General features: G+C 38.1%; 1 protein-coding gene across 2 annotated transcripts; it reads right to left on the reverse strand.

The window, feature by feature from the left end:
- Nucleotides 1–27620, reverse strand: gopc (golgi-associated PDZ and coiled-coil motif containing). 2 transcript variants are annotated; one of them, XM_072555836.1, is made up of 9 exons: nucleotides 27118–27620; nucleotides 15284–15448; nucleotides 12640–12663; nucleotides 11593–11768; nucleotides 10391–10556; nucleotides 9130–9225; nucleotides 6745–6909; nucleotides 5357–5537; nucleotides 1–4240 (listed from the first exon to the last, which is right to left on the reverse strand). In XM_072555836.1, the coding sequence occupies exons 1-9, from the start codon at nucleotides 27607–27609 to the stop codon at nucleotides 4122–4124; spliced, it is 1584 nt and encodes a 527-aa protein (XP_072411937.1). In that variant the 5' UTR covers nucleotides 27610–27620; the 3' UTR covers nucleotides 1–4121. The 2 variants fall into 2 exon arrangements, with proteins under 2 accessions (XP_072411937.1, XP_072411944.1); XM_072555843.1 differs by lacking the exon at nucleotides 12640–12663.

Here is a 27620-nt window from a genome sequence, read left to right on the forward strand (position 1 = left end):
TAATTTCAATGCTCCTGCTTTTTATCTTCCAATGAACCTTTATGGACAAAACCTGCTTCACATTTAAAGAAAAAAAATCTTTCATAAAAAGGCATTTTTTAAAAAAATACATTTGCCATTACATAACTAATTTTACTAGCTGCTGTTTTTGAGTATAAGGAAACGTGTTATGTACCAATATTCATAAACAATATTTCATCTCATTATACAGATGCATATATTATGTATTATATTCATAAACATCAATAATTTAACCATCCCCTCGGGAACAAAAAAGGAATATTGAGGGAGAAAGCAATATTACAAGATGTCCCTGAAATTCATTCTGCCACTAAAGGTCAAATATAGTTGAGAACTGACCATAGTATTTGGCCAGCACATCAATTAGGCTGACCTTTTTTTGTATTGTAATTTTATGTACTCAATAATAAATGAGAGAAGATTCATTTTGAACTTTCAGGATGAAACACTTAAGGAATATTTTCATATATATGACACTGGAAATCAAGCCACTTGAAGTAGAATGATGTACAGTCATCTGTCCTTCATTCTCCAGTGACATTTGAACTGGAATACAAATGTCTACAAATTATTTTGTACAAGTCTCAAGTACATCCATAATATCATTAAATTAGAATCCACACTTCAGATACTTTTGCCATGGTTTTCACGGCGTGCAGTAGTTTATCTGCACCATCACTGTTATAAATGTAGATTTTGCTTTGATTCATTAACAAAATATCAGACATCAACTGCTGGGAATATGACAAGGAGAACACATTTCACCTCAGTTCTTTTATACGTTAGTTATGTTGCACCTTCGTATTGATACAAATCACTTTCAGCTTTGGTTCCACAGAAAATTTGTACAGCAACTCCAATGTGAAGCTGCTTAATTGAATGTAGACTTTCCAGCAGATAGCTTCACTTCAACCAGTGCAAGTTAAATAACCTGGGAGTTTTTCTTTAAATATAACTAGAGTAGTGGCAATTTTGCCAGCTTTGTGTCAACATTAAAATTCAACTTGCCTTTCAACACAACTGTACAGAGAGTGTTGCTAATGCTGATCACAGAATGAACAGAGAATGTTGATGTAATTCTAGTCCACCAGCTCTACACTACTGTATACAGGTACTGCACTTGAAATACAATAAACACTCCTAAAACAATATAACATTATTGGACACATTACTGATCAGAAATCTCCAGAAATGGAAGAATGGAATACTTAGCATGACCAGTGTTACATTTAAATTTGCTCCAAGTTCTATGGTTTTGTTTTCTTCTTCAAAACATTGAATGGACATCATAAAGAAAATTATTTAAGAAGTAAATGGTTTCCAGTTGATTAAATAAATGAATCAGAGGCTAAAAAAAAGTGTTTAAAAATAGAAACATTGGAAATGAAAATATTCCCATATGCCATAAATTTTGCACTTGTGTAATTGGATGCTTCCTGTACAAATTCACATTTGCAGTTAACTTTCAGCCTCTAATCCTCCCACATCCCTTGCTTCCCAGCATGGTATGAAAGATTTAATTCATTTTTAAAATCTTAAGAAAATCACTTTTCCCATTTAGTCTATTTTTGGTTTTCTGTAATTATATCTGGATGTAAAACTATAAAAATTATATTCTCATCCAAATTAAGACTTCCCAATTCAAAAGGAAATGAATATAAGCCATAAATATATTGGAGTGTTAAACTAATGTAAACAGTACATTAAACACTTTATAACAAGTGAATACGAAATAAATTACACAGAGCTTTTCCATTTTCTCCACTGTTTCGCTAAAAAAGCCAGAATTTTATGCTGAGGCAAGAAGCAAAGATCACTCAATGAACGAAATTCACTGCCAGTATTACTGGTGTTAAAGAATATTAAAATGAGTTGTTATGTAAAAGAATATTCCAGTACATTCTGTAACGAAACACTGAGATGAGACATTTTCCAGCTCAGTAAGGATGCCACTACCACGTGTGTTATCATGAACCTTGTGAAGTCAGAAGTATAAGATCTTGGTACATCAAAGGTTCCTATGCATTCCATTTGGCCACTTGTAACAGGAAATGAAATTGCAAGAAACAAAATCTACATTCCCACAGATGCACAACAAATTTATTATATCTCAAATTATGTGCACCTAGCTAATGGTGACTCATTGTCATCAATTGACAAAAGACAGCAAGCTTAGAAATGGTATTGCTATTTCGGTTGAGGCTTCAGAAGCAGTGGAGAATGAATTTGGTATTTAAAAGTCAAATCATCATGGGAAATAAGTGGATGATATAATATGGAAGAAATTTCAAGCTGCTTCAGCAAGCAACTAAACCCAAATGTCAGTGTGTAATAGCAGTCAACAGTCACTTACAGTACAGTTTTAAAGTAATGAAAGGGGTTGGGTAGGGACATAAAAATAAGCATAAACTGTAACTTTATAAATAGTTAAAAATCCAATAAAGATGTATGTACAATAGAGTTGCTTATACAAGAAAGGTGAGGAAATCGCTGCTGAGAATGAACTTACACTATAAAAGTTCACTATTTTCATTACAATATATAAATAGAAAGAGTGTGAACTCTAGTGTGTAAATATAGATAAAACAGGAGAAGCAAGGATTTTTTTGTGAGTTTTTTGTTCAGAAAGTAAGTTTTTTCATCTAACAAAAAAATAATATGACTGAAATGCAAAGCTTGTTGCACCCCCACCCCTGCACCACCACCACCTCCTCTCAAATGCTGCCTAACCAAAACATTTAATGCATTTTCTGATTTTATTTTATGTTTCCAACAGCTACTATATTGTGGTTTTAAAAACCATTTTTTCCACCTAAATAGCTACCGGTTATAGTACTGTGAGCTTTCCCCAGCCTAAATTCTTGTTATTAACTATCCTTAAGCATTTCTGCACACATGGGAAATTGTTTTGAATTTCAAAAAATGCAATATGGACTTCATCCTGCACCTGCACTACTTGAAAACCAAATTCATAAGTCATATTAACTAATTGCAAGAGATCAATGAACAGAGGCTAGTTCATACAACATGCGTCTCTTCCAAGGATGCAATGCACCTGAAGAAATGACCCTATATCAAATATGTCAAGGTCACCTTAACTTTACTCGATGTTCTATTTTATGTCCTTAAAAAGGATAACCTGATCATTATAAATAGTGCATTTCAATTCTGGATTGAAGATACATAAGAATTGAGTACTTACAACAAAGTAACTGTCAAGGTATCATTAAATAATTCTTCCTGCTGAATTAAGGAATGTACTTCAAGAAATTAGTCTTTCAATGAGATTCAGTTATACAACCTAATAATCTATATCTCACTGACTCATTATTTCTGTATCGTAAAGTTTAAACACAAGATATCACACTTTTACTATTTGTAGATATTAACTATTTGTTAACTGTGAATTTCTATCTACATTAATAGCAACATTTAGTACAATGTAACTACATTCTTTATGGAGAAGGCCAAGGGTGAGGACAGTTCTATTGTACCTTTAGGAAAACCAATTAACAGTTCTGCATATATTTCAAGAAAAAAAATAGATTTTCCAATTAATCACATATGAAAAACAAGGAGCAAATGCAATATCAAATTTTCCCCAAAGGCCTATGGTTTAATTTATAAGCAACATCACTGAATAGATTGATAGAACATAACTATAACAGGATGAAAGTGCTTTTTTTTGTGCAAATATTGTGCACAAAAAAACCCCCAAGGAGAAAGTGCAACTGGCAGTTTGAAAATACCCCAAAAGACACCAACTAGTAAGTTAGCATCTAGTACATGCTAAATCTCCCACTAATTTCAAAACTTAAGTTAGCTGTAACATCAGAACATACAGACCCAACAATTTACTTGTGTTGGTTAATTAACACAACATCAAAATATTTTCATACATGCAGAACCATTAATAATGCAACTCTATGGTGTAGAATATTTGGAACTCCTTAGGCACAGAAGATAATCATGGTGATCCCTTATAGACATTATTTTCAAATATAGGTATACACAGTTGATCACATTCACACAATGTTCCTTCGGTATTGCCAGTCAAGTGCAGAAATATCACTTTAATGTTCAAGTAACATAGGGACAATTTAAGATGAGCATTCTGCACACTCTTTTTGTTTCGGTGTTGCATCTTCTGAAGCAGTTTCACTGCTTGTTCCTGCATCCCCATTTAAGATGGCATCTAGAACTGGTTTCTGTTCTGTCACTATTACAAAAAGAAGTCAGTGTTAATATCTTATGCAAAAATGCATGAAACTGGTAAAGACATTTTAGAATTTATATTAGGTGACATTTTTCACTCTGCAAAAAAATGTAATTATGTTATATAAATTATAAAATAAATTTTCAGGAATACTGAAGTGGTTAAGTTGGCACACTGACTACCTGCGAGCATCTGGCAACAATCAAAAATACAGAGCTGCCCTGTCACATGGGAAATACGCAGTCATTTAGCTGGGAGAAACAGAAACTAATTTCCAAAACAGAACCTCTAGTGAGAAAGAAGAAATAATATTCACCCAACAATTTGGCTGTTAATGGCAGCATTAAATTCAGTTCACAGATCAAAAAAACTTGATCGTTGTTGAAGTGCATACCAACTGCATAATAAATGCCCATAATGGCCTCAATGCACCAGAATACAAAGGAAAAAAATCAACCAGATTTTTTTTTGTGCACATAGAAACAATATTTTAAAAAAGGGGGTAAAATATAGCTTGATTGTTGATAGATACAATAACTCTGCTGGTACTCAAGTCTGGCTTCACTTGAAGATTACCCAATTTGGCAAGGTACTGAAATGCAGCAAGTTCCACAACAACCATATTATAATTTCTATTCAATCCAAAAGCATAGTCATCAGCATTGACTCAGTGATAGAACTCATGTCCCTGAACCCAGAAAGTCATGGATTTGGGTTCAAGTTCCAATTCAGAGTCTGGAGCATACAATTCAGTTTAAAACTTGTGATGGTACACCAAGAATTCCGCCAGCTTTCAGGCAGAAATGGCCCTACTTGAAACAAAAGCAAGGCATTCTCTCAGTCTCTTGGCCAAAATACATTCCAACCAACATGACTCAAACAGATCAACTGGTTATTATCACAATGTTGTTTATGCGTCCTTGCTGAACACAAATTGGTGTTACATTTCCCTACATTACAACCAATGCTGTAATAAGTGTTGTAAAGTGTTTGAAAAGTCTTTAGGCTGTGAAAAATTCTGTGCAAATGTGCAAGCTCATTCTCTCTGTAGTATTTAAAATGGTTTTGAAACACCTTAAGATGTTTAGTCACTCATGGTGAACATTTTGAAATGTCTACCTGCTAGGGGTTTGGCGTCACCACTGCCATCATTTCTGCCAACAGCTGCATTTCTGCTTTCTTCCAGCTCATCAAGATATAAGCGATATCGGTGCCCAGTCTCATCTTCGTAATCCACATTTTCATCATCAGAGTCTATCTCTGGAGCAACATACACCACTTCAAACTCAATCTCTCCTCTCTTTAAAACAAAAAGTTGTTTTTGTTTTAGTCCTGAACGAAGTAATTCTACAAATTTAAAAAAAAATTACTGGCATTGCTGGAAATCTAAAATAAAAACACAAAACATTGAAAAAATTCAGCAAGTCAAATAGAAGTAATAGTCAGGAAGGTAGGAATTACATATCCGGTGTTGGACTGGGGTGTACAAAGTTGTGTGATTTTTAACTTAACTCATTGAAAGTAGCAATGTAATTCACTTTCAGGAAAAAAAAATCACAGGTTCACTTCTAATGGAACAGCAATGAAGGGCAGCTAGGTTATGCTGAACTTGAATTACGCTTTTTAAAACATTTATTCATGGGATGCAGGTGTTGCTGGTTGAGCCAACATATTTTTTACTGAATGACAATTCTGTATCGAACCTTGATTGGATCAAAAAAGGGGCCTGTGAATAGTTATAAAAAGGACAAAGAGGCATGGAAGGGAGATGTAAAACAACTCACTAGAGTTTTGGAATTGTAAGGAAACATTCCACAAGCTGAGACCATTTTTCATAAAAAATGTTATGGTTTGACCTAATACAGGTTTTTAATATTATGAAAGGGTTTGACAGCGTGGACATATAGATAAAGCATTTCCACTGCAGTTGAAAATCAGTGGTAGGGATCATAAAGTAGATATTACTAAATAAATTGGGAAATTCAGAAGAAACCACTTCAAACATTGGTTAGAATATGGAACTGCCAAGGAAAAATGAACAGCTGAGGTGAATAGCACAAAGACGCATTCAAGGGGGACCTTGATAAGCAGACAAGGGATGAAGGAATAGAAGGATATGTTGATCTTAAACAAGGTGGTCTGTATGGAGCAGCAACATTAACAGATATATTAGGTTGAATTGCATGTTTTTGTGCTGTTGGTAATTTGAAATGTTTCATTTATGCTTTCAGAAAACACTTAAATATTCCACAGTTGAACACTGAAGAAAGGTTATTGTAACCTTCTGTTGCTAATAAAGCAAAATTATTGAATTATATTAAAAAGCAGAGCATTCTTAGATTTGCAAGATGGTACAAATGGACTATAAAAGTTCCTTATTTGAGATCTTAAATATCTTTTTGGCAAGATAAGTGCAAGTCAAAATGCAGGAAATGCATGGTGGCAAATGTCCAGCAAGAAAACATTAAAATTACACATGTAACTTAACAGGTGGTCAGTTTAATTACCTGCTGAGAGAGAATTGTAACAGCTTCTTTGTGTTTGGCATCTCTCAGATCGATTCCATTAACAGCTAGTATGGCATCTCCAACATGCAGGCCATCACATCGCTCAGCAGGTTGACCTGGATGGATTTCTGATATTAGAATTGGAACTCCATGCTCCTTGCCACCCTGTTTTGTATTTAAAACACATTTAGTTAACATCTAAATAATGCATTTTTATTTTCTTTTTAATCCTGTAAAATTATCCCATTACATGTATGCTACGAAATGTTACAACAGCTCCCAGAGTAGTAGCATTCAAATAAGCTAAACTCTAAAATTTGCTGTAGAGTTTTTATTGATTTACAAGTTTAATGTAACTTCGCTTATTAAAATTTTTTTTTAAAAACTGACATCGTGACTCGATGTTGTTATAGGAATTTTCTTAACATGCATATAAAAATATCAATGCATGCCCAATATGAGGAAATAGAATATAGATCAGAAGGAATACTACACTTGTAAAAAATCTCATTCTCACATTTGAGCTACATTTTGCACTTTTGACTGAAGATGGGATTATAGACTGCATGTTAATATTCTCAGGCAGCATTAAAGCTCCTTTACGGAGGTGCAATTTCCTCCAGACAAGTATTTGTAAATTTGTCACTATGGTCTTTGGCTCCCAGTCACACCCCATTGCCATTGCCCAAGATTTAAATAATCTCCCAAATTGATACTTTGAAACTAGACTAGGAGCTGCAAACATCAGGCGTCCTATTTAAACCCAAGCTGAGATTCATTTATCATTGCCAACATTTATCAAGCTCAGAATTTTCCTTGCCTTTGTTCCTAAATTTATGCTGCTGCCAAGTCCCTGTTTTGTCACTCCAAGATTCAATTTCTTGAATACCTTGAGGTGACCTCCTTTTCCTTTCAAACTACTTATCTAGATTGCATGATTTGGAGGTGCCGGTGTTGGACTGGGGTGTACAAAGTTAAAAATCACAACATCAGGTTATAGTCCACCAGGTTTAATTGGAAGCACTAGCTTTCGGAGTGCTGCTCCTTCATCAGGTGGTTGTGCCTGATGAAGGAGCAGCACTCCAAAAGCTAGTGCTTCCAGTTAAACCTGTTGGACTATAACCTGGTGTTGTGTGATTTGTAACTATCTAGATTGCAAACCACAACTTGCTTGTTTTCTCCTTCACTGCCCAACAATTTCATCCTCTGCAAACTTCAACTTATCATACCCAAGTGGATCTACTCATCCTTGTTTAAGTCCCTCATGTGTTCACCTACTCTACCTCATCAGTATTTTCTGCTGCATATCTGCATGCACCACCCATTCTCCAAACATTGAGTCCAAGAAAATGAGAAATTAATCATTACCTGTTTATTCAGCTACAACGAAATTCTGGGTTCCATGTCAAAGCTCCTTCAATTCATCACCAGCCTACTTCCAAAAACTTAATTTCAACATTCTTCTTAAAACTTAACTTTGCCTTATCACTATAGTCTCTGATGTTGCTTTTTATTTAGTGTACACTTTACAAATTGCTGATATTTTGTTCTCTACTCTTGTATTTAATGGATGTAAATTCTTGTTATATTAGCTGGGAAATCATTACATCAGTTGTTTCAATGCAACCTTTTGCAACTTTACTTCATAACTAGACAATATCAGTTATTAGCTTGAATGAGATGAAAAGTCAGATTACATTCACAAATTCAATCATGATTCATTCATTTTAATATACATTACAACAGGAGGGTCTAATCTGTTTAACTTTGTACGCCTCATGGAACATTATAAAACTCAAATGTTTAAGTAAATATTGTCATTGATTTGCTTATACCTCAATCAATAGGCAACAGACATGGTATCCATCAATCAACAAAGCAACAAGTACAAAATAGTCATTTACAAACTTGCTGCCATAGCGATTTCAAAAAGTCAAATCAGAGAGCCCTCAGGAAACCAAGTAGCCTACTTTCTGTGACACAGAACCTAGAGTTTCTTGAGCTCATTTGTCCCATTGCAGTGAGACTTTGTATTAGAGGTGGTTAACTGACATCTCCTACATTACTTACCACACAATCAATACAGACCCACGATGGAAAACACTTGGCACAAAAAAAAGAGTAAATCTTGAGACACTAGGTGCTACTGCTCATAGAGCTACAGTATATTGCAAGATCGAAGATAAGTGGTATATCATTTTCAGATCATAGAAATCAATGAAAAATTTGTCCTTTACAAGATCTACCATTTAAGCCTCCTAAATAGAGACAAAAGTGAAGCTCCTGCATCTGGTCTTCAGCATCCCTTGGTTCTGTCCAAACTTAGGTTTTCCTGTTCTAGATAGTTGTGTAAATCTCAGTAAGTAGATATGAAAGCAGACTTACTGTAATTGATATGCCAAGACCTTCATGATCCTCTTTTACTAACAGGATTTTCCGAATTGGCCCAACACCTTGGGACTTCCTTATAACATTTGGATCCTATTTTAGGAAGAAAAAAATGGTGACTAATTCCAACAAATGAAAATAATGACAAACTTAACGAGCCCAAAAAAGTATAAATTGGAGAAAATAAAATTCCATGATTTGCTGAAGCATTGAAAACAAAGCCCTAGTGAAACCTAATCTTGGGAACCAATGATAAATTAAAACTCTAATCAATATTCTGCTCAATTATTAAGAGAATATGAAATTCAATTTAAAAGACAAAACATGTCATACTTTCAGGATTTTTATTATTCAAAAATTCCAGCATTGGGAGAACTGTGTACAGAGATGATGCATATAATGATAATGTCTGGTACCATTCCAAAAAATCCTTTCTGCTCTCTCTTGAAGGCCTTGATATCTATCTTAAAATGTGGTGCTCAGAATTGAAACAACGGTATTTTTGTGTAAATTATTTTTAAATATGCATGTCAATATTTGAGGAGAAGGGATTCCTCAGAGATGAGAATTTGTAGGCAACCATGGCCAACTTGCAAAACTGACCAATCACCAATGCTTTATCAAATGCCTACTGGAAATATATTTAGGCCACATTAACTACATCATCCATAAGAATTCTTTTGCTACTTCATTGAAAAACACAAAATGTTTAATGTACATAATTCATTTTCCTTAATTTTGTTAATTTTCTCCCCAGTTTATTGTTTCTGAAAGCTTTCCCACCACCGAGTTAAGCTAACTGATGTACAGTTGCTGGGCTTATCCTTACACACCTATTCAAAAAAAATGTGTAACATTTAGAATTCTCCTGTTCTCTGGTATCAATTCTGTATCCAAGAAGGATTTGAAGGTTACAGGCAGTGCCTTTTCTACTCTGACACTGACTTCCTTCTGTATCCGTGGGTGCAGCTGATCAAGTGCTGGTGACATGTCAACAAGTATATCCAGACAATCTAATACTTTCTTTCAACCAAAGTTTAGCCCATCGAATGGCTCTATGACTAAGACTTTCTCAGCATGTGCCTTGGTTAAAAAAGTAGTTGTAAAATAGTCATTTAGCATCACGTCCTCTGGGTCCATACACAAAATCTCAAACTGCAGAACTCCTGGGGATTTTCAGCCTTTGGAAGGTTTTTAAATTTACATCCAAGTAAATATCGTCTTTTATTGAAAAAGTGAAAACTTAAATTTTACATACGTGTCCAGGTGGCATGGGCAGAGGTCGTTTTGGGTCATTGCGCCCTCGACATGCCCTAATAACAGTTTTATGTCTGTGAAGATGTATTTCTGCTTCCAACTGGTTCCAGAGTTTGTCATGAGCAGGTCCTTTCATGTCTCGACCCAACAGCTGGATTTGTTGCACTCTGCACAAAGTATTAAATATTAGAAAGATTGATGTTTCTGCCCTGAAATGTGTCAACAAAAACAAAATAGAGGCTGCTTGCTTGCTAAACCAATGTGTGACCCAGCTGAAGTTCCTGTTCACCTAAATGGGTGACAGGAAATAAAAATAAAAGGTACAGAGTATGTACAGTGGACATCTAAGGGAGAGAAACTGGCAAGTACCTCGGGTGCAACCATTTCGCCTTTAGAAACTAAATATTGTCTTAGGCAACATTTTCAGCACAATGAGTGTATCTAAATTTCATGGATTGTTGTGGTTACAGAGGGTGAATAATTTCCTGGGAAAATTAGGGATATCAAATGAATGCTGGCCTTAGGGTGTTTCTCCTTGTAAGACAGGCTAGGGCTAGAGGGCATAATCTCAGAAGAAAAGGTTTTCTCTCAGTGGATAGTGAATTTGTGGAATTCTTTACTAGAGCTGTAGAATCTGGGTCATTAAGCATATTCAAAGCTGTGATAGATTTTTAATTGGTAAGGGAATCAAGGGTTAAGGGGAAAAAGGCAGGAAAGTGAAGCTGAGGACGAAGAGATCATCCATGATCCTATTGACTAACAGAGCAGACTAGATGGGCTGCAGTGCCTGCTTCTGCTCCTTTGTCTTATTGTGTAACATTTCTCATACCCAGAATTCATGGTGAAGTCTGCATAAAATCTAACACATGAATTAAAGGTGTTTTATATAGAATATGCTAATTGAGATAACCTGAAACTCTACATAAGATAAAGATTATGCTCATCAAATGCACCACTGTAAAGTGTATGAATTCCAATTTCCTTTGACTCAGGTTGTGACAACTTAATTTTGTTTTAACACCTTAAAATGCTACCTTACAGGTGCATCACTATTGCAAATGGTAAAGAAAGGTGATTTTATTTATTGGTGTCATAAGTTATCACAACTGAGATATTAAAGGAAGATAAATAATTTATGTTTGCAAAGTCCTGGCTTGCTTTCTGTTAGAGACAGAATAACATACATTATGAGCGACTCCTCACCTGCCTGCCAGCTCTTTATCAAGGTACTTAGCAGCCAGCCTTGCACCATATACCTCAGCTTGCAGAACAGCTATATGGCGACGCAAGGCTTCATTCTCTTTTCTCAGCAGTTTCACATCAGCTTCTAGCTTTGCTTCCTTCACTTTTTCTTTTTTATTGGATTCTAGTTCTTTCTCCTTTCCAGAAAAATAGACACATTGGTTACCAATATATGTAATTTCCCTCATTAGTATATATATTGCCCTTTGAAGTTGCAAGCATTGCCAAGATTGTGTTGTCTTCACACTTAATATCAAAGTCAAATCCTAAAGGATGAGAACAACTTTGGCTCAAATGCAATAAGACAGTCCAACATAGTGTTCTAATAAACTACTCAAATGACAAGAAAAATATTTCATGAGATTGCAATACTTTCGGTAAAGTAGGAAATAATAAACATTTAGCTATCTTAATTTTTAATCTTCAACTGTATAGAAACTGAAAAAATATTATATGAATTAATAGCAGAGATGCGGGAAGTGGTAAAATACATACGTTTAACATCACTAATTATCTTAAGCATCAAATCTACTGGTTGTTATGGCTCATAAGATGAAGAATATTCACTGCACTTAGAATAATTTATAAAGACTAGTTTTATTGTGATAAATGACAAACTAATAATTAGTTTCTAGCAGATCTATTACACCTAGGTTAAAAACCTTCTGAAAAATGTATGAAACTATGCTTTTATTAAAATACTCAAAATTAAAAATCTTCAACTAACTGAAGTTAGCACAAATGGTCAATTTACATAGCTTCAGTAAATCATTCTTAAAATATTTTTAAAATTATCATTGTTGCTCACAGCAGTAAAAATAGTCAAAGTTTTACATTTATGAAAGGACACATTAAGTATTGTACTCTGTGACAACCATTAATCCAGCACCTCTCGTTCAAAAATCTATTACCCTGCGTGACTTATAATGAAAGAGTAAGATCGATGGAAGGCAGTGACAGTTGCCAGTGAATCCACAGAAAAGTAGTCACAATAGTGCACTCACTTACCAGCTCATCCACTGAAAGGACAGACTTAGGGCAGGAAAGAAAATGGTATTAGGAAGATAGCAGACATTTTAATACATTTTAAATAGTTAAAACTTATTCACAGGAAAACAAAGGAATAATCAGTGAATTTTGTCCAATATCAAAGCAGAGATTACATTTCAATGTTAACACAAACTTACAAACTAGAAGGTGATCATTCGTACCTTCAGCCTGCTCCATCATCTAACAAGACCATGGCCTCCGCCTTCCCCTATAAATTTTCACTCCCGTCAGTCAATAATCTAACTAGGCTTTATCTAACTTTATAGGTTCCACTACGCTCTGGGCTAATTCCACAGGTTAACAATCCTCCCCTATCCTCAATGAAAGACCCCTTATTTTAAAAACTATGTAGCCTAGTTCTACTGTCTCCCAAAAGAGAACACATTTTCAATACCTGTCTTGTAAAGACCCTCAGCTCTTAAGATTGCCTTTCATTCTTTGAAAGTCCAATGTATGCACGCATAATCTGTAGAAACTTTGCTTATAAAGCAATTACTTCTTCCCTGGCAGTCAAGAGAACCTCATCTGCTCTGCTTCTAATACAATTATATTTTATTTTAAAATAGGTGATGCAAACCGTACACAATGTGTGAGATGTGATCTTATCCTTACTCTTACATTCCACATCCTTTGCAATAAATAACAATATCCCATTTGCTTTCCTAATCACTTGCTGTACCTCCATACATTGTGATTCCTGTACCAAGACAGTCAAATCTCTTTGTCCCTCAGAGTTCAGCAGCTCACCTTCTTGAAGGCAACTAGGGATGAACAATAAAGCGATGCCCACATCATGAATTAATTTTAGTAATCCTCTCTCCATTTAATTAATAAGGGTGCTTTTGTAGTCTGTGTACTAAGGGGAAAGGTTCCCAATTTCTTACATTATGCATAACCTCCCAAAGTTTTGCCAATTCTCTGAATCCATCTACTTTTGCTTTATGGTCTTTTCACAATTTACTCTCCTTTGTGTCATCAAGTTTAGCAACTGGTGATGTGGCAGTGCCCTACCTCCGGGCCAGAAGGCCTAAGTTGAAGTCCTTCCAGCTCCTACCTACCTATCATAACATGACTGAAAAGACTATTTAAATATATTTCCAGCATTTCATGCAAGTCATCAAAGGCTGTATGATTAAGCTGTGTGATTACATTAGTGAATAGAGCAACACTTCCAATAAAACATCAAAAATAAACCCTGCTTACGGCAACATAAAGTGAAGAAAGATAACCATTTCCATGGGCCACTGCTTAGAGAAAACCTGAAAGACTACAAAATCGCAGTCCACCTCCAGTTTGCACTATGAGGCAGGCCACCATACAAAAACTTAAATATTATTGACCTGTGTTTGAAGCCTCAGAAAACCCAGCTGATGAATTAGGACTGCTTCTTGGTACAACTGTGACGAGGAGAGGCAGGAGTGTTTCACTCCAGTCTACCAAGTTTACCTACCCCAGCTTACCATCAGAACAAGCTGAAGACCACCCATCCATTCCTATACCTCCGCCCAGGATTGGGAATCAGAACCTCCTCAACCGATTAGTGACCATCCACTAAGTCCAGATTTCAACCCATACTCTGATGAATGCAACTGCAATCTCATGGTCTATTCCTGAAGTTAAGGTCTCTTTATCTACATTCTCAGCTCAGAGAAACAAGCCTGCCAATCAGGCTAGTTTGCAGGAAAGAAACCTGCCTGAAATTAAAAGATGCACAATGTGGAGTTAAAACCCTGCATTATGTGAACAGCCTAGATTCCAGAAGAAAGCTACTACTCATCCCATTTACTCCCATCACAAAATTCTCCTCTATCAATAACAAGGTCACTGACAGTGTTTCCAGAGGCAGCCTGTACAATATCTAGTATATCCATTTGACTGCATTTTAAAATTCAGTAGGAATGGACTCCAATTTTATTACATTAATGTTAATGGATGGAAAATCACAGCAAATTTCAAGCGGTTGCATCTGATTTCAGAATCATCCTTCAGGACTCTCAGCTGAGAACGGTTTTAAGAAGAAGATTCAGCAGATTAGTGTTTCAGTCCACATTGGAGTTATTCATCCAACATAAAACAGCTTTGTGAAGTTGCAAGGCTTTACTGAGTAATATACAACATGACATAAGACTAAACTGTGCCAATGAAAAAGTGTCTCAGGTTTACTGATTGAGTTGTCCCAAATTAGCTGATCTCAGCAAGCAGCAGTAAAGAATAGTAACTGACCTCAATGTATCTAAGCTACCTGGAAATGCAGGCTAGAGTTGGAGGTACAGCAACAAAATTTTCATTTTTGACTATCATTCATCAGTCTCTCACTGAATATATGCATGCTCCAGTTTCCATGAGAGCTTCAAGATGTCATTACTGTCTATGGTTAAAAATTTGATGAGAATAAAATATCACAAAATGGAATAAACCATGAAAAACCCAGCCTACAGAAGTAGTAAATGTCTCTGGGGAAGCAGACTTTTTTGTTAGTCTTTTGAATATTGAACTGTGGCTTGATAGGCGAAAGGAAAATTGATCTGAAAAAATAAACCCTTGAAACAATTCATCCTAAATAAGGCTGAACAAAACAATTTTCATTGTTGCTAGGACATACTAGTTTAGCCTTGATTGAGCTGGAGTCAACATTCTGCCCAGTCTTAGCATGCAGCTGCAGTTGGACAGCATGAAGCTGGAGAAGTTGATCATGTACTTCTTTCTCTAACACAGCCTTCTCAGCCTGGGTGTCGATTAGCTCCGATTTCAAATCCAGTAACTGAGCCTACAGAGGAAAATGAAAAGCAGATGGTTAACAGCTGAAAACATTGTACAAAATGAAAATGTGATCATTACAAATCTCAAAGGTTTTATTTTATTTGTTTACAATGAATATCTACAGAATATATATCAGGTTCCCTCATCAATTATATAAAACTACATATATCTAAGTCTTGCCTTCAGAAGTAAACTTTCTATAGTCCATCAGGAATTCAACCAATTCAAACAAAGCAAACTTTTCAGAAAAAAAACACATTGTACTCAATTTGCTAATGTTGCAGTTCAGCAGCAAAAAGATACTCAATATACGAAGTTCACTTCATGGTTTAGTTTAATTGAATGTCTATATGTAGCTTACAGCATTATTTTATCATTGAATCAAAGATTTTAAAAAAGAAAATTAATGTTCTAAAACAGTGGTTCTCATTTGGTACGTCATAGCAATCAAAAGGTGAGAAGTATGCTATGAAAAGTTCTTGAGAAGCAGCATTGCTTTAACTGAAGGTCAAGGCTGTATGTGCGCTTCCAAACAACTCTGGAGTCTCAGTGCCGATTATTAAAGGCAGTACTTGCTGACACCAGCCACCACTATTTACAGTGTATGTGCAAGTGTCTAGAGCCCTGTATATGTAGACTTCCCCATAGCACACATGAAGTGTGAGAAAAGTGAGTGTGCTGGGGAATGGTTTGTCTTATTGGAATGTGTCTTGATACAGAAAAAGTTGCGAATCACTTCTAAGTTCTAGGCAATTTCATCACAATAGCAGCAAGCATACAAAACAATCATGAGAAGAAATTACATGCCCCAAAATATTTTCCTTATAGCTTAAAACAGTAACCGGAAAAAAGTAATTTCTCCAATGTGCAGTACCACACTATACGATACAAGTAGAACCTGTAACACACCCATGTTTGACATTCTGGGAGCTTGCCAAACAAGTCACCACCATACCTGATTCTCAGCATTAACTGTACTACCACGTCCTGCAGATGCTCACAAGTTGTGTTAGCAATTTAACCCTTGTGCCAATGTGTATATTTGAACATGTTTCTTAACATCACGTAATCATTAATTTTTAAACTCTTCTTCCACCTATTTCCAGCATGATGATTTGCTACACTACATGCATTGACTTTCAGCTTGGTATTAAATGTATAAAGGCTGCGACAAACCCTAATACTGCCATCAAAAGATTAAATACTTAACACAGAGACTGAAGAAACATCAATAAACATCTTAAATAATAACATTAACTGAAAAAGAGGAAGCATGAAATCTTCTTTTGTCTCAAAATACTTATCAATTTACTCACAAAGATGCAATGCTCTCTGCCTCAACCTTGTGGCGAAGTATTCCATGCTCCAGCAACTTCGTGAACAAAGATTTCTCAACCATTGCTCAATTAGATTTAAATCAATCACATCACTGGTGCACTAACCAAAGGAAACAGGTCTATAAATTTATCCATACAGCTAGATAAGAAACCACTTTGACTACAATCAGATAGCCAAGTGTGGAATCAAACTAGGGCAGGACCACGAAGATGTTCAAAATAGAAGAGGATTTTGAGGAGGATGGCCTGCTCAATTGTGTCAAAGGCTACAAGGGTAACATACTGTACACATCGAGGCTCTGTCTTTGATTGGGAAGCTTCCACTGCTCTGCAGAGGCAGAAACTGGACTCAAATTATTTGAGCATTTTATGGAAAAACCAGAGGAAACATCTAACATGGAGTCCTTAAAAATAAACAGATATTTTTTGATGGAAAAATCAATCTTGGATGGTGTGCAGATGTCTTACATATAACAAAAAAAAAGCATAGCTGATCATCTTATGTATTTCCCCAAGATATAGGTGGCCAACAAATTATTTTTAAAATTTATTTTCCAGGCATTGATAATATTGACAAAGCCTCCTTCTTGGAGTCTGATGTTTTTTACTTTAAAATCAGTTCTGTCGGGGTCAGTTTTTGAGATTTTTGAGAAGATTTGTAGCTCAGGTTGATGATATGTACATTAGTTCGCTGAGCTAGAAGGAAGGTTTGTTTTCAGACATTTCGTCACCATACTAGGTAACATCACCAGGGGGTGTCCCTGGTGAAGTACTGGTGGTATGTCCAGTCTCTCTATTTATAGGTCTTGGTTTCTTAAAGGTGGGTGATGTCATTTCCGGTTCTCTTTTTCAAGGGAAGGTAGGTGGGATATAAGTCAATCCTAAGGACTTCTGGTTAGAATGCCATGCCTCAAAGACACGCACGAGAATTCTTAGGAGGCATGGCATTCTGACCAGATCTCCATCAATAAACACATAGATTTAGATCCCATCTACCTTCCCTTTAAAAAGAGAACCGGAAATGACATCACACCTTTAAGAAACCAAGACCTATAAATAGAGAGGCAGGATATACCACCAGTGCTTCACCGGAGACTCTCACTGAAAATGTTCCCTAGTATAGCGACGAAACATCTGAAAACAAACCTTCTAGCTTAGTGAGCTAACTTACATACAGGCCACTATTTATTTCCAATTCCCAATTAACACAAGGAAAGTGATGGAGAAACACCTCTTTGGCCGGCACGGTGGCTCAATGGTTAGCACTGCTGCATCACAGCACCAAAGTCCCAGGTTCGATTCCAGCTTTAGGCGACTGTCTGTGTGGAGTTTGCACATTCTCCCAGCGTCTGTGTGGGTTTCCTCCGGGTGCTCTGGTTTCCTCCCACAGTCCAAAAAAAATGTGCAGGGCAGGTGAATTGGCCATGCTAAGTTGCCCATAGTGTTAGGTGCATTAGTCAGAGGGAAATGGGTCTGGATGGGTTACTCTTCAGAGGGTCAGTGTAGACTGGTTGGGTCGAAGGGCCTGTTTCAACACTATAGGGATTCTAATCTAATCTTTATACTGTGCTGCAGCCAGTGTTGTACATGTACACCATATGCTGTTAAGTAGGAATCCCAGAATTTTGATCCTACAATAATGAAAGAACAACAATACATTTCCAAGTCAGGACAATTACTTGGAGGACAGCTTGCAGACGGCGATGTTATGATCACCTTGCTCCCTTTTATTTTGCAAATGATAGAGGTCACAGGTTTGATGGTGCTATTTAAGAAGCCTTAGAAATATACTGCAATACATCTTGTAGCTGGTGCACACAGTAGCCATGATGCACAGTGGTGGAGGGAGTGAATATTTAAGCTTGAGGAAGGGACCACAAATTAAGCAATCTGCTTTGTGGTGCTTGGTGTACGTTGTTGGCGTTGTGTAGGAGAATAGTTCTGAAGGGTTAATGTTTTGTCACACTGTCTCAGTCCACTCTACTAATGTCACAGTCTGCTACTGAAGAAAAAGAGTCCTACTCACTTCAGAGGGAGCAGAGATCTCCCTGAAGATTAATAATTACGCTTCAAACATAGGGTGCACTTATTAATATCAACCAATTAACTTCCTTGCTACTTCAGAACAGTGTCTGCTGTCTAGAAGCTCTGTCTATCACTAAAGCACTCAATAGGCTCAAGACAAAATGAAGACAAAGGTAAGTTGGTGACAACCATTACCCTAGATCGATGATCATCTCAAAAGACAAAGAGAACAGATACATGGGATCACCACCAACAGCAAGTTTTACACAAAGCCACTCACCACCCAGGCTTTGAAACATATCACTAATTCTTCAGTGTCATGGAGTCAAAGGCCTGGAAGTACCTTCCTAAATGTATTTTAGGTCTACCGACACCAAACAGACTGCAGCAGTTCAAAAAGGCAACTCACCACTACCTTCCCAAGTATAACTTCAGTTGGGCAATAAATGCTGGCCCAGACAGTAATGCCCAAATCCCATGAGTGAAAAAATTAAAACATATGGCTGTGCCAGTTAGCTTCCTAGTTAATGGTGGCTCCAGAATCTATGAAGGATTAAGCAATAGTAATCCCACGGAATGTCAAAACGACATAGTCACACTCACTTTTTCTGGAGATGGTCATTATTTTGTATTTGTGTAAGAAAGGTATAGCTTGCCCCTTTACAGCCCAACCCTGCAGGTTGTTCCAAATCTGCTGCACGGAAGTCTGAGGATTTGTGAATGAAATTGAAAATTGCATTATTATTACCAACCATCTCTACTATTTATCTTAAGGCAGACAGAAGATTCTTGATTGAGTTCATGAAGATGGCTGGGCCTGGGACACTACCCTGAGAAATGCCTTCCATGATGTCTTGGTGATTAGACGGTTATCTTCCAATTAGCATTGCATCCTGAACTGACAATAAGTCAATGGACTCAAAGTGTTAACTCCACTTTTCTCTCCACAATACAGAAACAGGAGAAATTAAAGGTCCAAATGCGTGCTCAGAGATAGTTTAGACTGAGAGGCCAATGTACAGGTTTTGTGAGAAAATGTTTTTTAAAAAATGTAGGATGAGCATGTCACTGGCTAAGCAGCATTTATTGTCCATTCCTAAATGCCCAGTGGACAGTCAATAGTCACCTACATTGCTATGGGTCTGGAGTCACATGTAGGCCAGACTAGATAAGAAAGGCAGTTTCCTTCCCTAAAGGATATTAGTGAACCAGATGGGGTTTTCTGACAATCAACAATGGTTTCATGATCATCATTAGACTCTTAATTCCAGATTTTTTTTAAATTCAAAATTCCACCATCTGTCATGGTGGGTTTCAAACCCAGGACCCTAGAACCTTATCTGGCTCTCTGGATCAACAGTCCAGCAATAATACCATTAGGCCATTACCTCCCCTCTAAGACAGGGAGTGAAGGAGACACATCCACACAGAGAAACAGACACACACAGTGAGACACACACAATGTTGACAAAGAGAGAGATTGTGGGTTATGAAGAAGTATTAAATCTGAAACCGTACACTTGAGAATGTTGATTATCTAATGCTTAGAAAGTAGTATGCCAATTAGCTTACTAACATTTTTGGTTATCTGTCAAATACCACTGCAATGACTCTTTTAAGACACAACATAAACAAAATACCTTCTACTTAGGAATGCAGAATCAGATACTTTGTTTCTAATTATTAAGTGCAATGTGAGAAATAGACACTTGTTGATGTGATTGGCAATAGACATACATCATTTTACATTTTCCACATTTGTTAGTAAAATTGAAAGGCTGGAGACAGACTATATAACTACTGTTTCAAACTTTGTCCTTACTTTCTTGACTTTTGCATGGCAGTTGAGGTTTATTTAGTAGATATGTACACATGGTGCTTGTATTGTAAAAGATAACTTACACGGACAAAAACTACTGTATGTGGCTTAAACAGTGTCATAACACCTCACATCAGTAGGAGATCTCTCCAGTAATCTCATTGGTTTTGCAACTTAGCTCTGGGTAAGAGTATGGTGGAGTCATTTTCAATTTAAACCTTCCAAAGGGAACTATACAATTCTCTTAAGTGAAAAAAAATGGAGGCTATGGGTGAAGGACAGGGTAATGGAGCTAGGTGAATTGTTCTTCCAAAGAGCCACCACAAACATAATGGGCTGATTGGCCTTGTCTTTGTCGTAACCACTCTATGACTACTCATTTAGAAATAAAGCCACACTTAAAATATGGCAAACATGCCTGACTGAAGTAACTTTGCAAAGAAGAGGCAATTGTAGCTATGCTTTGAAGAAGACTGCATTGCACCACCCTTAAAAAGAGCCAAAACGAGGTGACAATCAGTTAGGCATGAATTTCAAGCAGAGAAAATACAATCTTAATCAGTTACTACACGGAATATGGCTGAGGATGTCAGTTTGGATTTTGAAGGAAAGGCATGTAGAAGATTTGCCTTAGATTAGGTTAGATTACTTACAGTGTGGAAACAGGCCCTTCGGCCCAACAATTCCACACCGACCCTCCAGACAGCAACCCACCCAGACCCATTCCCCTACATTTACCCCTTCACCTAACACTATGGGCAATTTAGCATGGCCAATTCACCTAACCTGCACATCTTTAGACTGTGGGAGGAAATGCCATTAGAAGATGAAATTTGTGTGGTTCGCATATGGCTTTGTGGCAGAAAGTAGAATTAGCTTAGAAAGCTGTGGTAAGGCTATTAGATATCCATTAGCAACCTTTACAAGGGGCAGAGGCATCCACACAGTTGTAAAAAAGGTGGAAAGTCACATAGCCAAAAGCCAATGGAAGGATCTCCACAGAATCATAGAAGAATCGCTTTACTAACAAGAATTAAAGCAAAACAGAGAGGATTATGGGATATTTTTGGAGTAATCCCAGAAGCCTCCAAAAGCTATAATGTTAATTTCATAGTGCTTATTTTGTTTAGCTCTTTTTGAGGCATGAAAACATGCTATTGTTTAAAAACATGAAATCTTGTGCTGCGGTTCTATTGATTAATTTCAGGGTATTCTGATTTCTGTCCTAAATGCTAGTGGTCCTGAACATGATTGCAACAATTGCAAATCAGCTCAGTTTGGATAGCATTACAGATTACACATACACATGCAAGCTATCATGGCATTATTTTCTTGGTGCAAGCACAGGTCTACAGAATGGTAGATTTAATCTTTTTTCAACTACTTATACCTCTCTGTGACAATCTACTTGCTGCAGTCATTACCAAATTATCATTTAAGCATTTCAGTCTGACAATAAATGTTAACAGAACGATAACAGGAAGTTAAACAAAATATATTATGATTGATCTCAAGTACAATGTCAGAGGAATGTAAATTTAACAAATATAAATTTGTGCAATAAAGCAGCACAGATCAAAGGATGGTCCTCCACATTCTTTAAACAGACAGGAGGGTTCCCTCCCATTTGGGGAACACTTCAGTGGTCCAGGACATTCAGCCTCAGACCTTCGGGTGACCATCCTCCAAGGTGGACTTTGGGACAGGCAGCAGAGAAAAGTGGCCAAGCAGAGGCTGATAGCTAAGTTCGGTACCCATAGGGAGGGCCTCAACCGGGACCTTGGGTTCATGTCACATTACAGGTGACCACCATTGCACTATACACACACACACACACACAGGCACTCCTATACACAAGGATACACATACACACAGATGCGCACGCAGACACCCACACACACCCTTACGGACACACACACTCCCACACTCACACCTGCACCCCCTCACAGACTTAAGACACTCTGCACTCACTACCCACACACACACACACACACTTTCTCACACTCACAACCCCCACACACAGACAGACAAAGACGCACATGCACACATATATTTTGTGGGGTGAATTTGTACTCGCAGGGTTACATTGTACTTTGCTCAAAAACTGCATGAATTTATGTAAACTCCATTATCTCACTTTTTAGATTAGAATCAATCGAAACATCATGGCATAGACAGAGAACACAGGGGGCCAACACCTTCAACATATTAGGTAAAAACAATGACTGCAGATGCTGGAAACCAGATTCTGGATTAGTGGTGCTGGAAGAGCACAGCAGTTCAGGCAGCATCCAAGTAGCTTCGAAATCGACGTTTCGGGCAAAAGCCCTTCATCAGGAATAAGAAGGGCTTTTGCCCGAAACGTCGATTTCAAAGCTACTTGGATGCTGCCTGAACTGCTGTGCTCTTCCAGCACCACTAATCCAGAACCTTCAACATATTGCCTAGCTATCACCATTGTTAACAGCTAACCCGAGAATGCAACTTTAAAAAAAAGGTTTTGTGATTTACACATGAAAGAAGTGAAACTATCACTGTATTCTGACAGATGAAAGGCTTAACAGACAATCAATTTCTCAATGTATAATTTCAGTTACATCACACTGTAAATTTTTGCTATAAATTCTGTGTTACGATCGAGCCCTCCATTATCACCTGATGAAGGAGCGTCACTCCGAAAGCTAGTGTGCTTCCAATTAAACCAGTTGAACTATAACCTGGTGTTGTGTGATTTTTAAAGTTATACACATTCTTTAAAGGTAGACTGGCCAGCTTTACAGGTTCCACTGGCTGTTAAAATAACATTTACCACATTTCCTGCTTATATCCATTTTGGTAAACTGACAGCAATTTTAGTGAACTCTCAGTATCCGCATCTTCAAAACAATTTTATTTATTTTCTTACCACATTTCTCTTCCTGACAACACAAAGTTTCCAGCAGCATGTTTACATCATCATGAGGCATCTAAAGTGGCCATGATTGATCATCAACCTCTCTGTTACTGAAGGTTATTTAATCCTGTCCTCATCCAACATTCATTTCCAATACAACTTGCAGGTAAAATTCACACATAGGCAATTTTCCCATGTGCAACGGAGGGCCAGGTAAGAATAGAAATTCAACTCAGGTCTGGAATCACATCTGCAACTTTCTTAGTTATTGCGCGACTCACTAGAAAAGCATGTTTCATTAGAAGTGAAGCATACCTCACCACAGGAAATTCCAAACCTATTTAATATGTTTGATCAAAACTCCCTGCTAGAATGGAGTTTTGTTTTCCTTTTTGTTTCACATGGAGGGGAAAGAAAAGTCTGTAGTTTTCAGGTCAGAGAGACATATAGCACCTGGCCCACATCCCTCCAAATCCTTCCTATTGATATACCCAGCCTGATGCCTTTTCAATGTTGCAATTATACTAGCCTCCACCACTTCCTCTGGCAGCTCATTCCATACACATACCACCCTCCGTGAAAAAGTTGCCCCTTAGGTCTCTTTTATATCTTTCCCCTCTCACACTAAACCTATGCCCTCCAGTTTTGGACTCCCACACACCAGGAAAGAGACTTTGTCTATTTATCCTATACGTGCCCCTCACGATTTTATAAAACTCTATAAGTTCACCCCTCAGCCTCTGATGCTCCAGGGAAAACAGTCCCAGCCTATTCAACCTCTCCCTATAGTTCAAATCCTCCAACCCTGGCAACATTCTTGTAAATCTTTTCTGAACTCTTTCAAGTTTCACAACATCCTTCCAAAAGGAAGAAGACAAGAACTGCATGCAATATTCTAAAAGTGGCTGAACCAATGTCCTGTACAGCCACAACATGACCTCCCAACTCCTGTACTGAAACGCCTTCTTCACTATCCTATCTACCTGCAACTCCACTTTCAAGGAGTTATGAACTGCACTCCAAGGTCTCTTTGTTTAGCAACATTCCCTAGGACCTTACCATTACGTGTATAAGTCTTGCTAAGATTTGCTTTCCCAAAATGCAGCACCTCGCATTTATCTAAATTAAACTTCATCTGCCACTTCTCAGCCCATTGGACCATCTGATCAAGATCCCGTTGTAAACCGAGATAATCTTCTCCGCTGCTGAAGCCCGAAACGTCGATTCTCCTGCTCCTTGGATGCTGCCTGACCTGCTGCGCTTTTCCAGCAACACATTTTCAGCTCTAATCTTCTCCGCTGTCCACTACACCTCCAATTTTGGTGTCATCTGCAAACTTATTAACTATACCTCTTATACTCACATCCAAATCAATTATATACCTATGATGAAAACTAGTGGACCCAGCATCAATCTTTGCAGCACTCCACTGGTCACAGGCTTCCTGTCCGAAAAAACAATTCTACCACCACCCTCTGTCTTCTACCTTTGATGAAGAACCATCAGGAATGAAGGGCTCCTGCCTGAAATGTCAGTTTTTTGCTCCTCGGATGCTGTCTGACATCCTGTGCTTTTCCAGCACCACTCTAATCGTGACTCTAACCTTCTTCACAGTCTCCTACACCGCCAATTTTGGTATCACCTGTAAACTTACTAACCATATCTCCAACGTTCACATTGAAATCACTTATATAAATGATGAAAAGCAGTGGACCCAGCACTGATTCTTGTGGCACAATGCTGGTCACAGGCCTCCAGTTTGAAAAGCAACCCTCCACCATCTCTCAATGCTTCCTACCTTTGAGCCAGTTCTGTATCCAAATGGCTAGCCCTCCCTGTATTGCATGTCATCGATCATTTCTAAGCACTCTGCCATGAGGCACCTTGTCAAATGCCTTACTGAAGTCAATTTTGATCAAGTCCACTTCTCTGCCCTCATCAATCCTCATTACTTCTTCAAATATAAACACCAATAGGTTCAGACATGTTATGAATTTCCTCTAGAGTAGGTGAGATATGAACCCAGGCCTCCTGGCTCAGAGATAGGGACACTACCATAACAGCTCTTATGTTACTCTTTCAAAGACCTCCAATAAATTGGTTAAACATGATTTTTGTTTTTAAACATCTATAAGAAACTTTTCCTATTTGGTTTTACATAATCACATTAACATATTGTCACCCTCAGAAAGGGGTTGATCTAACCAGGTATCTCTACTGAGATAGCAGCATTAATGTTTTTACCATCGGTAAAAGATTGATTCCCATGGCAGTGGGTATTGAGATACGATCATTAATATACTGATCATCAGTATATCAAATATGTACTATACACAGGCTGCTTCAATGATTTGGGCAGAATTTTTTTGTTGAGATACTGACATTAAGGCATTGATCCTCCATAAAATCCCTATAGTTGGGCCAAATGGCCTGTTTCCACACAAGTCCACACCAAACCTCCAAAGAACATCACACACGGATCCATCCCCCTCCCACTACCCTGTATTTCCCATAGCTAACACATCTAATCAACATTTCCCTGGACACAACAGTACAATTTAGCATGGCCAATCCACCAAGCTCACATATCTTCGGACTGTGGGAGGAAACTAGAGCACCCAGAGGAAAACCATGCAGACATGGGGAGAATGTGCAAATTCTGCATAGACAGTTGCCCGAGAATGGAATTGAAACTGGGGCCTGGCTGTGAGGCAGCAGTGCTAACCACTGAGCCACTGTGCCTATCCAGTGCCAACAACCATCAGTAAGAACAGAATTCAACATGTGGTCTCTCATGAGATATTAGCATATGGACCTTCAGTAAGTGGCATGATCCAGTTTGGAGAGAGTTTTTTTTTAAATTCGTTCACTAAATGCAGACGACATCTCTGGCTAGGCCAGTTTTTATAGCCCTCTGGACCATCAGGGATAGGCTAAGTGTCAACCACAATGCTGTGGGTCTGGAGTCACATGTAGGCAAGACCAGGTAAAAATAGCAGTTTCCTTCCATAAAAGATATTAGTGAACCAGATGAGTTTTTTTCAACAATTGACAATGATTTCATGCTCATCTTAAGACCTTTAATTCCAGGTATTTTGTTTCTCCCTGTTGCAATATTCACAGTAATATATTGACCTTGAGTAAAAAATTGACCTAATGTGAGAGGTTTTCTGAAATCTTCACACCAACTTATGGACCCTCAGTAACGGTCTGATCCAATGAAAAACCTCTCAGACATGTTATGAATTTCCTCTAGAGTAGGTGAGATATGAACCCAGGCCTCCTGGCTCAGAGATAGGGACATTACCACAACAGCGCTTGGTGTATATATAGACACCAAGGAAGATTCTGGACAATGGAAGGGGGCCTCTTATTGATATATCAACATAATTACATTGATCCTCAGACAGGGGCTGACCTAATGGAAAAGACTATATTGAGGTACAGAGTTAACATGAATGTATGACCCTCAGTAAGGGGCTGATCCAGTGTGGTGGATGGGATGTCTGCTGAGATACTCGCAGTAATCTGCAGATCCTCAGGAAGGGAGAAGGGGTGGAGGATTCTCTATTCCCACAGTCACATTAAACCACTGGTCTGACCTCCAGTTTATGGTTGATCTGGAAGACGGTCTGCGCCTTGTGACAAAGCTGCGCGAAGCAGGAGCTAAGCGCCGTCATTTTCTGGCGGCCCTCGTAGGTAATCTCGGACTGGTCGGGGTCGATCTCCCCCAGGAGCAGGTCCACATCCACGAAGGCCTTGTCAAACTCCTTCTCCAGCACCTCCAGCCAGCGGAACATGGAGGGGCCGGTTACCGCTGCCGGCGCAGCCCCGGCTGAGGAGGCCATAGCCGATGGAGTGGGACGGGAGAGAAAGAGGCAGGTGGCGGTTGGTGATTGCGACCCCACAGCCTGAGCCCTGCCCCGGAGTTTCCTCTCGCCTCCTCCCTGGGGCCGGCACCGCCTCCGGTTCTGGTTGTCAAGGAACCGACTATCGATTGCTCGCGCCTGCCACAACAGAAGCAGGCCGAATGAGTGGCGCGTGAAACCGTCGTTCGAGCCGTCACCATGGAGAAAGGGGCGGGGCAAGAACATGCGTTAGAAAC

Source organism: Chiloscyllium punctatum, chromosome 3 (assembly GCF_047496795.1).
Source record: "Chiloscyllium punctatum isolate Juve2018m chromosome 3, sChiPun1.3, whole genome shotgun sequence".
Lineage (NCBI taxonomy): Eukaryota > Metazoa > Chordata > Chondrichthyes > Orectolobiformes > Hemiscylliidae > Chiloscyllium > Chiloscyllium punctatum.